At 46.6% G+C, this 12,500-nt stretch overlaps 1 protein-coding gene and 1 long non-coding RNA gene across 3 annotated transcripts in view; both read left to right on the forward strand.

Annotated features, from left to right (window-relative positions):
• The window catches only part of LOC147467899 (uncharacterized), a 181,472-nt gene that overhangs the window by 164,918 nt on the left and 4,054 nt on the right, over positions 1-12,500 (forward strand). The window lies entirely within an intron of this gene.
• LOC147467917 (uncharacterized) lies at positions 6,310-7,899 on the forward strand. The gene has a single exon (XM_086556143.1). It carries the CDS (start codon positions 6,310-6,312, stop codon positions 7,897-7,899), a length of 1,590 nt encoding a protein of 529 aa, XP_086412269.1.

Genomic DNA, 12,500 nt, shown 5'->3' on the forward strand with positions numbered 1-12,500 from the left:
TTTTTTTTTTTTTTTTTTTTTTTTTTTTTTTTTTTTTTTTTTTTTTTTTTTTTTTTTAGTTAGTTGGTTTTGTTTGCCATCACCTTCCCTTATCATGCATTTTTTATTTCGTTTTCTTTAGAGTTTTTATAAAAACATGTTAGTATAATTAGTTCAAAACACATTAATTTCTTTTTGCTTTTTCTTTCTTTTCAGGATTGCGGAGAAGGTCCGGAGGAGGTGTTGAGGGAGTGAAAACTCACCCCTATTTCTCTCCTTATCTACTTCTCTTTTCTTTTTTCATTCTTTTCTGTTTTCTATTTACAGGTCGACGTCGACGTCGGGATCGTCGGGATTGACATGATCGTCGTCTCTAGGAGCTTCGCGTGGAACGCGGTTCCTGCGGAGCATTGGCTCCTGCGAGGATCGTCTGCTGTGGAGTGGCTGTGGTTCAGCGAGTGATGCTGGGAGGCTACGTGGGAACCAGGAGTGGTTTTGGTTCGTGAGGTGGTTTTGTGTTAGCTTTAAGTAGTTTGCGTCTTCCAGGTATTCTAATTTCTCCCAAGTCTTTTTGGTAAGATGATGTATTCTTAGGTTCATCGGGATTATGTTGAGCCTTTCATGTAGCTGTATTGCCGAGGGTATGTTTGGGTAACGGACACCTGATGCCCAAATCAGTGCTTTGTTCTGTACCGCCTGTATTTTTAACATGAGCGATTTGGAGATGGTGTTTAGCGGTACTGGTGGGTATTCCAAAATAGGTCTAATTAAGGCTTTGTATAGATGAAGTTTTGTTTTTTCAGTACAAGCCGAGAATCTCTTACACATGGTGAGCTGTTTGTTTGCGAGTCTTGTTCTCTCTTTGACGTGAGGAGCGAATCCTCTGCAGCCTATTTGGAGGCCGAGTAACTTGCCGTTTTGGCTGAAAGGAATCTCGTTGTTGTCAATTAAGATTGGTAGTGGTGCAAGCTTGGCAGCGGATATCATTTGAAATTTTTGTTTATTTGTTTTGATTTTCCAATCTTTTTCAAATTTGTTGATTGAGGTAATAGCATTATGGGTTTGGAGGGCCATGATTATTTTAGATTTGCTCGGATGTGTTATTATTTGGGTTATATCGTCTGCATAGGCAATGTACGTATGGTGGAGTGTTGGTGGAGGCAGAGGAGAAGTATACATAATGTAGAGTGTGGGCGAGATGACGCTTCCTTGTGGGACACCGCTTTTGAGGTCGATCTCGTTGCCAAGGATGCTATCGATCTTGATATGACCTTTACGGTCTTTCAGAAAGTTACTTAGTAATTTCGTGAGTGGGTCGGGCATTTGTGCGTCTATTAATCTATGACGTAATCCTTGGTGCCAAACCTTGTCAAAGGCTTTGGATACGTCTCTGAGGATGACGTGACATTGTTTTTTGAGGGCAACTGCATTGGCTATATTTTCATATGCAATGGCTATTGCACTTGTGGTCCCCTTTCCTCTCCTGAAACCGTATTGGTTTTCGTTTAGTATATTGCGGTCTTCAAGATGGCTCATTAGTCGGGTGTTAATTAATTTTTCAAATATCTTGCCTGGAATTTCGAGGAGAGAAATCGGACGGAAGTTTTCAGGTCTGTTTGGTGGCTTGCCAGACTTAGGAATAAGAGTGATGGTGGCAACTTTAAAGGGTTTTGGGAAGTACCCGGCGGCTAGTGAGGCATTGAATAGATTTTTAAGTTTAATGAGAGAGTTCTCAGGAATGTTAATGAGATCAGTCTTATTTATTTTGCTTTTCCCTGCAGCTTTGTTTTTCATTTTTTTAATAGTTGTTTTAATTTCCTCCACCGTTATTTCTGCAATTAGGTGGTTTTCGTTGGAGAGCTTACTGAAATCTATTCGATCATCTGGGTTGGTCTTATTTGGGAATAGTTGGAGATCTCTTAGGACCACCTGCTCGTGTTGTTGGTTGAACATTATATTCTCCTCTTCCGAGATGTTAAAAATTTTGCTCCAGTATCTGTTTAAGATCTTTTCTTTGCCATCTGTATCAAATATTTTCCTGTTGTTTGCATCCAGGATGTATGGGGAGAATGAATTATTATTTCCTCTCATTTGGTGAATCTTACGCCAAAAGGTTGCCGGATCATTCGTGTTATTGGAGACTTCCGTGGTTAATTGGTCCCAAGTTTGCTGCGAGATAGATTTGGCAATTTCTTGGATTTCAATTTGGAGTTGCCTATATTGGTTCCTTAGTTCTGTGGTCCATCCTGTTCTTTCCGCTTGAGTTTTTAGGTTTTCGTAAATAGCTTTCCTTTGATTGAGATCTCCATTAGTTTTGTGGTGGATGATGGTACGAAAGGTTGTTTTTGGAATGCTTTGTTCTTTTGCCTCTTTAATTTCTTTTAGCCAATTTTCTGCTTCGGTGTCTAAAGCAGAGTGATGTTGATGTTCGAGGTTGGTTCTCGGGGAGTTATTTAGTATTTCTTTAAATTTTTCCCAATCCGCATTTTTGTATTTAAATCGTGGTTGAGTGGGGACCATGATTGGCGATGTAGACAGGATGACATGAATCGGCAGATGGTCACTTGTTGTTAGTGGACCTTGTTTTAGGTAAGCGTTCAAATGACCGTGTTTGTTGGCAATAACAAGGTCTGGGGTGGAAGCTGCATTTTGTGTGATAAAAGTTGCAAAGTGTGGACCAAGGATGATTGCTTGCCCATTGTTTATGAATTCTGCCAGTCTGGAGCCCACCTCATTGTTGTTATTATGTCCGAGGATTCGGTGTCTGGCATTTAAGTCTCCCAAGAGATAAACAGGTTTATCGATTCTTAGTAGACGCAAGAAATCGGGATATGGTAGGAAGGGCCTTCTTGGTGGTAGATACGAGGTGGCTATGATGATAGGCCCCTCTGCAGTATCTATCTGGATTGCCAGCATCTCTGATTGGAAATCGTCAATGATACGATGTTTTATGCCTTGTTTGATGGCTATGGCTACTCCATCGTTCAGTTCTCCGGATTTATTGGAATTATAGGTATTGTATTGGTAGAGTTTGAGTCCTTCCGTCTCTTTTTTGCCGTGGCTGTTAATAAGGATGATGTCCGGGTCAATCTCCCTATATGCATTAGCCAACTCTCTCGATCTTTCGGTACTCCAATGTCGTACATTATGTTGCAGGATATTAAGCCTGGTCATTTTAATTAATTAGTTTTCTTTTTATCCTCTGGCCTTTCTTTTGTTTCCTCGTACCCATTCCTGATCTTTTTAAGGTTTTTGGCTTCCTCAATCAGTTTGAAATTTAGTTCGATTTCACCTTGTTTTAAGTGTTTTAGTATTTTTGTTTCGAAGTTCGCTGTTTGGAACATAGGGTTATTGAAAGTATATTTGATGGCTCCCTTTTTTATTTCTTCTCCTATGTGTTTCCTGCTTTTATTATTATATTTCTTTGGGTCTTCTGCATGAAGACGTAATCCCAGTACTTTAGGATCGGTTGGGGTGCCGTCGTCTAGCTTCTTGTATTCTGTTCTTTGTGAAGCTGAGTGGTATGTAGGCACTGCTTGTGCCACACAGTGACTGGGTCCTGGTATGGGTTCGTCGATCACAAGCTCCTCCTCCTCCATCTCGATCCCCTGTGTACCGACGATATCAATCTGGGAATCGAGTGCCTTTTGGTGTGATGTGGTGCTACTGGCGAGGCTCTCCTGTGAGGATGCTCCCGCGATCAAAGTGCGCGTTTTTGCGCTCTGTGGTTGTCTCTCGAATTCTTGTGGCTGAGTGGAAGGGCCTGCAGTTTGTGGAGATGGTAGCTTGGTGTTGGTGTCGCTGCTCTCTTGGCATGATTGGTCTCGCTCTCCTGTCTGAGTGTTTCGTGCTGCAGGAATTACTCGGAAGATCCGGTGTGAGTCGACATCATTGCCAAGATTAACAGGAGGAAGTCCAGCTCGCTCAAGACCTTTCTTTAGTTCCACCTCGAAACACCCGGGGGTGCCGAGGTTTAGGAGATGGGCATGTAGGAGGATGGTTAGTATCTGAGTTGATAGGGAGTCAGAAAGCTGGAGGATGTTCATCTGGGTGGCTTCCTTGACAACATCTAGAGTTTCGGTGACGGTGTGTTTTGCCACATCTCGGTAGGTTTTCGTTTCCTTCTCTATTTCTGTTTTTTCTTTGTTTTTCTCTTCAGCTTTTATGGCTGCTTTTCGGATTGGGCATACCCCTGAGAGGGCGCGGTGGTTACCCTGGCAATTAATGCACTTTGGGTTGGCTTTGTTAGGGCACGAGTCAAACCTGTGGCCTTCTTGTGCACATTCGGAGCATATGATTTTCGTGTTGTTTGGGCATTGATATTTGGCGTGGCTATAAGCGTAGCAAGACATGCATTGGATAATGGGTGTAAATTTTTCCATTTGTATTTGCCAGGATGGGATGGAGAAGCAATTAATTTTCACACCTTTATCCTTGAGTTTTGTGGCCATTTGCATGTTGGCGAGGCGAACCTTTATCATTTTGGCTCTTTCCATGATATATATGTCGTCGATCACCGCAAATGGGGCCGATTTCTCTATCTCGCTTTTAATGTATTCTGTGCTCGATTCGATGATGGAGTTGTCGAGTCCCTTGAGCACCACAGTCATTCTGGCTCGTTTTTCGGGTGAGAGGACCGGAGTGAAGCCATGTTGGGAGAGAGCATCTTTATTTCTTGCCATAAAGAACTTGTCCACATCTTCCTCCTGTTCAGCTAAGACGATGTAGCTGTCCTTTGTATCTATAATTCGTAGCAGCTTGATCTCCAGCTGACATATTTCTCTCATAAGAGATTTCCTTTTTTCGGGGGAAGGGCCCCCACGAACTTTCAGGCGAACTTTAGGCATCCTCCGTTAGACTGCTGCCATTACAATGGACAAGATCAAAAAGTTCAAAAAAGTACAAAATATTCAAACAAATCAAAATCGATTGACCTATGCCTGGTATATCAAAGTCGGACGATTACATACCCCCCCAGCACAAGCTTGGAATGTGCCAGTCGTGGGGGTGTCGATCGACAAATACCAGGGAACCCCAGAGGGGACCTATCCCTAGTCTACACACTGAGTTTGGAGATTTATACAGATCTCCCAAGTCCCTACTCCTGCACCCACCCTCCTGCCTGGCGGAGTTGACGCAGCTCCGTCACGTGCCAGGGGAATCGTGGTTTAGCACGTGGAGGCGCTCCCTGGTCCCGAACCTGCTACAAGGGGGACTGGGGCTGCGCTCCTTGTCCGGACGAATACGAGGGAGGTCACCCCCGCAGGTCCTTTCAAGTGCCAGGAAGCAGAAGCAGAGAGCAGGAGAAAAAGGGCGAACAAAAAGTCAGCACTGACAATTTGTATCCCCTGTCAACGGTAAGCTGACAGGAAGGGAGATACAAACTGCCAGAGTAGTGTTCAGGCTGAGGGGCACTCACTACCAGAGAAGGCCTGGCCAGGGCCGCGGCAAACCACGGTTACCTGGCGGAGCTCTCTGTATAGTAAGTTTGTCAACAAATCTCTGGTTGGTTATGATGATAACCTATAATCAGCAAAGGTAAGACTGCTTATCAGCTGCACAGGTGAGGTGAGATCGCCAGGTGATGGTTATTACAGTCACTCACTTGGCATGAGTGGCTGCTTCCAGCTGCAGGTGTCTCTCAGGTAAAGGAGGCAGGTGCGACAGGTGAGGTGGGCATAATGGTAACACCCTTTGCATGACCTGATTCCGCGAGCGTCGCGGGAAGTTCAGGTGGGCTGCTGCTGCTGTACTGCTTCCTTACTGTCCTGTTGAGGTCTCTGATGATGGATCGATGGATGGGGATACGAAAATGCCGCTAAGCCCTGAATTTATAGCAGAGCGGCCGGTCCCCAGCGGCGCGGCGTGTGGCTGCCAGACCCTCGTTTAACTCCGCCCCTTTCCACTGTGTAAACAAGGCCAGAGCTACGACACCTTTGATGACAGGTAACGATAAGATTCGGCTGTCACGTGGCCTTATCGTGCAACAGTGGTAACTAAAGACAGAAGCAAGCAAGTTGACAAGTTCCGTGACCTGACTTTATGCCGTTAACAAGGCGGGGGCTTGCTTGTGTTTGCACGGCGGTCAGTCGCACTGTGTAGTGGATTGTCTTACTGCGAGGGATCCGGTCAGGCATATAAGGGTTATACCCGCCTGACAGGGCCTTGTGCCTGCCCGGCCCTAACACACAAAGACGGTTCAACTTCACAGTGTGCTTTGAACTTTTTGATTCCACAACCGCACCTTTCCAAGTCCTGTCATTTTGATTAGCTTTGCTAGCCTCCATCCCCCCTTTTTCCCATCATCCATCATCCTCGAGCTATGGTATCATGGGTCACATGATCAAATTAGCATATTCTGGGGGGCCCATCTCCTGTGAGGTGGCCCTCCAGAAAATCTTCACCATAACAGAGGTTGCCGTAACTCACTGCATTAAAGTTCACAATGGTTACAAGGTTGTTGTTGCTAGGCAAGAACAGCTGACTCCCTTCCTGACGACCGATGGCCAGAGGAAACTCGCGGCCGCAGGCTTTAAGCCTCTTCCCTCTCCCGAGACCAAGGCTAAGTGTACGGTCGTGGCTAAGAAGGTCGATAAGACCATCTTACCACGATCGGCCGAGTCTATTCAGGCCGAGGTTTCAGCCATGAATGACGTCACTGTGGTGGATGTCTACAAGCCACCCGAGTCCCGGATCGTGAAGATCCGATGCTCTGCGCCCGAGGAGGCACAGAAACTCCTATCTCGTGGGATCGTGATGTTCCACACATCCGTCCCCCCTTACAACATAGAACCTGAGTGTTTTATTCAGGTTGACCAGTGTCTGAAGTGCTACAGATACAATCACCTCAAACACACCTGTACTCTCGAAGCCAGGTGCAGTCGCTGTGGCGAAGAAGGTCACTTCTTTGCCAATTGCAACAAGCCCACCAAATGTTGCAATTGTGGTGGACAGCACGTCGCCGTCAGCGGGTCTTGCCCCACACGTAAAGAAATCATCAAAAATAAACGACAAGCACTAAAAACACAAAACAATAACACAACATACGCAACAGCAACACGACCCTTACAAACATCCACTCCCTCCAGAACACAAACAAACACCGCGATTCCCTCGGGAAGAGCTATGCCGCCCCAGCCTCACTTCCCTCAGACAAACACCTTCACTCCAAACACCGACCCAAAAATACAAGCTATACTCCATGTGGCCTTGATTGCCGCCAGATACAACGCCAAAAAATTCGCAAACATCGTCCCTATACTCCTACAGAAAAACGGTTTCCCGAGCATAGTAATTCCCGAGGAGATCTTCGAACACGAGAACCTTTACATACCTGAAGTTCACACACAAACAAACACAAACACAGATAGAGTGGCGCCCATTTCACAGCCACAGCCCTCTACCTCTCACGAACAACAGCCACTCCCACAACGTAAACAACGAGAAACTAAACATGAAAAAACTACCCTTAACACACCTGAACAGAAACGCAAACAAATCTCACCACTAAACAAACACACCAAAAAAGACAGAAAAGACCCGTCGCTCCCGGCCTCCGGGGTCCACGACAACACCATCCTGTCGGACTCCTCCAACAGCAGCATCGATGTCGAGCACGTTGACGTGCACGACATGGGTGCTGCTGCGTGTCCCGCCCCCCTGGCAGGGGCGGGACCAGTTCTCCCTGACAGGGGAACACTCGGGGAACGCGGGAGCATCGGGAATTGGTCCGCCGATTCCCGAGACTTCCGCGTCTCCCACTCTCAGGAGTCACTCCCTGACCCTGGCGAGCTCGCCAGAGTAGCCCACCTGGGCAAGGGTGCCGAGCTGTCGCCCCACGGGCGCGCTCGCTCCCGCTCTCGCTTCCGGGAGCCACAGACGCCATACAAGGTGAAGCCTAAGACCGTTCACTCTCCTTGATTGGTATGCTGACGATCGTACAAGCGAATGTAAGGTCATTTTTTAACATCCGGAACATTTTTTACGAGTTTTTAGAACAGGAAAGTCCCGATGTTGTTCTTTTAAACTCTACCTCTATCACTAATTCCTATGCTATTAAACACTTCGGCTACACATCGAGACAATCACAAGACGGCTTGTATACAGGGTCCTGTATTCTCATAAAATCCACCCTCCATTTCGAGTTCATCTCACCGCCATTCATTCATCCTGACTTCATGGCTGTAAAGCTATTCACGCAACAAGGCCCTGTAATGATTGCCACTGCCTATATCAGACCTAATTCAAATTTACCTCTTGCCGATTTCAACAAGCTATTTAGCTATAATAACCTCCCAGTTTTCTTTGCCGGTGACATCAACGCAGCACATCACGCCTTCCACCACACAAACAACAACGCACACGGTAGACAGCTCTTGTCTATTTTCCAAACAAAAACACTGCACTACATCGGACCCGACTTCCACACCGTATATACAAGCAGAGGTAAGGGTCGTCCTGATCTCGTTTTCGGGAACAGGGCGGCACTCGCCTACCACTCACACATACAACCTGGCCCGAACATCGGTTCGGACCACATACCCATGATCATCAAACTTTCTATGTCACCTATACAAAACAAAGAAACACCGTCATTCCGGTACAAAAAAGCAAACTGGGACGATTTCAAATCATTCTTAGAAGCAGAAGATTTTGATTTTAACCTTGATGGGGAAAATTCCCTCGAAATAAATAGGCATTGGCATCATCTCTTCTCATGGATTTCTGCTGCCATGCTTCGCTCCATCCCCAGGGAGCGATACAAGGACAGAATATCCTTTCATCCTTCTGACCTGCTTTAGGACTCGTTTCATTCATAATTTAAATAGTCTGCACCGAGTGAGGTGGGACCTCACTATCCTACGAAACCACGTCATCGATAGTTTTGATAACGACCGCAAAATTTTTTGGCATAATTTAATTACTAAAGTAGAATCAACGAGAGTTCGCAATCCACGGGAATTTTGGCAGAAGATCCGCCAATTAAAAGGTAGTAATTTCCCTCCCTTCAATCACCTCCTCAAGGACAACATTCAATATTCAGATCCCGTGGATGTTATTAAAATTTTTCATGATCACTGGAAAACTGTATTCTATCCTCATCAGCCTATCCCCTTTGCAAACGATAACGTAAATTTAATTAACACCTGGAGCCAGAACAACAGGATAGAAACAGAACCAGAGCAGATTATCCACCTGGGTAATCTGGACGACACGTGCGAACTCAGTGCTCCCATTTTGCTGGAGGAAGTAAAACAAATCATTAAGAGAACACCTCGAAAAGCTCCAGGCTCCTCACAGATTGGACGAGACGTATTAATTAATCTTCCCGACAACGTTTTACGAGCTATGACGCACCTGTACAATACTTCATTAGCCTCTGGCTACTATCCCTCACCTTTCAAAACTGCTTTGGTGGCCCTAATCCCTAAGCCACAAAAAGACTTATCTGACCCCAAGAATTACCGCCCAATTAGTCTACTCGAGACATTAGGTAAAATTTTTGAAAAGATCATAAATTCCCGACTAAGGCGGTATCTTGAAGACAATGACTTACTTTCTTCAAAACAATTTGGCTTTCGCTCCCATCGCTCGACGCAAGACGTACTGAACATACTGACGTCTTATTGTGTAAACAATAAGGACAGACATTTGAAGACAGTCCTCGTGACAAAAGATGTGGAGCGAGCCTTCGACACGGTCTGGCATGCTGGCCTGAAGTACAAGCTGTGCACTAAATTTAATTTCCCAGTGTGCACCAAGAGGCTGTTATGCAGCTTCTTGGATGATAGAAAGCTTAAGTTGAAATTCAAAGGTAACATTTCGGATACCATTTGCATGCACGCAGGTGTACCTCAGGGCAGCATAATCAGCCCCACACTATACATCTTATACACAAATGACCTCCCCGACCCCATTTACCCCGATTCACTGACGCTTCTTTACGCTGACGACTGCACGCAATTAGCTAGACATGTTTCGCTGCCCGGTGTCGTCCGGCGAATTAATGACGAGCTCGACAAAGTCTCAAAATGGGAGTACAAGTGGCTTATCAAAACTAACGCGACAAAGACAAAAGTCCTCTTTATAAACCCTCGACACAATCCTCCATACGATCACATATACTTAAACTCCTTCGACAGACAACAAGCACCTCTCGCAACCACTCTCTCCTGCACTGTACTCGGTGTAATTTACGACTATATGCTTAGATTTCATAATCATATCAGTCAAAAAGCCGCATTGGCTCGCAAGGCCTTACAATCGCTTCTGCGATTTCGCAGTGCTGCCCCGCGCACAAAGCTGCACCTCTTCAAAGCCATGATACACCCCCTTCTCACATACAACCCTCTTACACTCACACTCGCAGCACATACAAACAAGCGCAAGCTACAGGTCATCCAGAATAAAACACTCCGATGGGTCTATGATGTCAAGTGGGACGACTTTGTGTCGTCACCACGATTGCACGAGAGAGCTTCTGTGCTTCCCCTGAACCTTCACTGGCGCAGGGTGGTGGATAGACAACTCCACAAACTTCATTCATGGTGCCCCGACTGGATAGACCGACACACAGCCTGGCTCGAAGGGAGGAGAGCAGGCCTCGGCCGCGATCTTTTCTCTGCGAATTGGGAGCAGGAAGAGGAGCCAGTTTTTTGAGCTGGGCAATATCCATCCTTTTATCTATTGTGAACTTCTTCTACTTCCTTCCTGTCTATTTTGGCCTTACCCTTCATTCCCCCCCTTCCCTTGTTCAGTTTTAACCCTTTTACCCGTTTTTAGTTCTTTTTTACGATCATTTTAAGTTCAGTTTTAATATGTTTAGTTTTCTTTTAAGTCTTTTAGCTTAAAAGTTTTTACTATAAGTTGAGGGTGGGAACCTCCCCGCGGCCAGCCAATCACGCGCCAGCGCGGCTGGCTGGCCCGGTGAGGTTGCCACCGTCTCCTTTTATTAGTATTTTCATTCATGTTTTAGTGTTGCCTTTTACCTCTTGTTTTTATATTTTTACGTTTTTACCTTGCTTTAATTTTACGCTTTTACCTTTTAACTTCGTGTTTCTTAGTTTGTTTTATGTTCGTTTTTACGTGTTCTGTTTTTGTTGTTTTTATTTGGTGGTTGTTGCCCCTATCCCCAGCCCACCTTTTAATTATCACCTATTAAAGTTAATTTCCCGTGAGAGAGCCCTTTCCCGATTTTAATTCCTTTCTCCTTATCTTTCTGAGAAGCGACGACCTCACCCTCACCCCCATCCCATTATCCTTACATAGCTCGAGCGTCCTCCATCCTAATCCTTCCCTTCCATCTCACTGGTTTCGGATTTCCGACACGTGACACCTGCCGCTTGCACCCGTGCCATGACCGCGGCTCCTTGAGCCAAGGAGTGACAACTCGCGAGCCGGGGAGGAGGTGTCACGGCCAGTGATGATAATCCCGACGTGGTGACGAGCGCCAGAGCACATCACCCCGGAAGTCCTGCCGCCGACGAGGAGAAATCCTCGCTCGACGCGGGCGGGGGGGATAGCCTCTCGCGCTCGCACTCGTACTTCATCCTGCAGCCTCGAAGGTTAGCCGAGGGCACCACCGTAGTCACGGCCGAAGGGTAGTGCACGGTGGAGCCGCAGATGGCGCCAGACAGACCGCTCCCCCCCTACCCACCCTCGTTAGCCGAGTACCTCCTCACCTGCCGGGCCCGCGCGGGGCGAACGGACTGGTTAGCCAGTTCAGTCTGCCCAGCGCGGCTCACCCGGCCAGGGGAGGGGTGTACAGATGGCGCGGGGCTCCCCCCTCCACTCCCTCTCCTTACCGTTTCCGCGTCCAGTCAGCTATTCCCCCCTACTATTCCCTCGCATGCTGGGTCAAGCCCCGGCTCTTTCTCTCTTACTTATATCATTTTCTCTCCCCAACCTTATCCTTCCCTCCTATCCCCACTTCACTCCCCTCTTTTCTGATCATTTGCTTGCTTGCTTGCGCAATTTATTCAGGGCTCTCAGGACCTACTTTAGATCCACTATCCCCACTTCACTCCCCTCTTTTCTGATAATTTGCTTGCTTGCTTGTTGTTGTTCAGCGGGTTATCCTTCGTAAAGAGACTTTTGACGCTTGTACCCCCGCTAACAGCCTGACCTGGCCCTTGGCGATCTCCCTGGATACTCGCCAGTACCTGCCTTGCAGCTAGTGGGTTATTTGCCAGTCTAGAGGACTCGCAAATAATTCGCGACGCACTGTACAGTGGATTGTTTTACTGCGAGGGATCCGGTCAGGCACATAAGGGTTAATTCCCGCCTGACAAGGCCTTGTGCCTGCCCGGCCCTAACAAATAAAGACAGTTCAACTGTACAGTGTGCTTCTCCTCTTTTTGAGACCATTACCGCACCTTTCAAACCTGTCATTGATTAGCTTTTTGCTAGACACCCCCTCACCCATCATCTTCACCCTCACGGCATGTTATCATGGGTCACGTGATCAAATTATCATATTCTGGGGAGCCTATCTCCTGTGAGGTGGCTCTCCAGAAAATCTT

The sequence above is a fragment of the Penaeus japonicus genome, unplaced genomic scaffold, assembly GCF_977035675.1.
Source record: "Penaeus japonicus unplaced genomic scaffold, GWHDUDI00000001_assembly GWHDUDI00000032, whole genome shotgun sequence".
NCBI classification, from domain to species: domain Eukaryota; kingdom Metazoa; phylum Arthropoda; class Malacostraca; order Decapoda; family Penaeidae; genus Penaeus; species Penaeus japonicus.

Excerpts from the sequence above, each read along its gene's own strand:
- LOC147467917 (XM_086556143.1), top strand. The coding sequence starts at position 6,310 with ATGGGTCACATGATCAAATTAGCATATTCTGGGGGGCCCATCTCCTGT.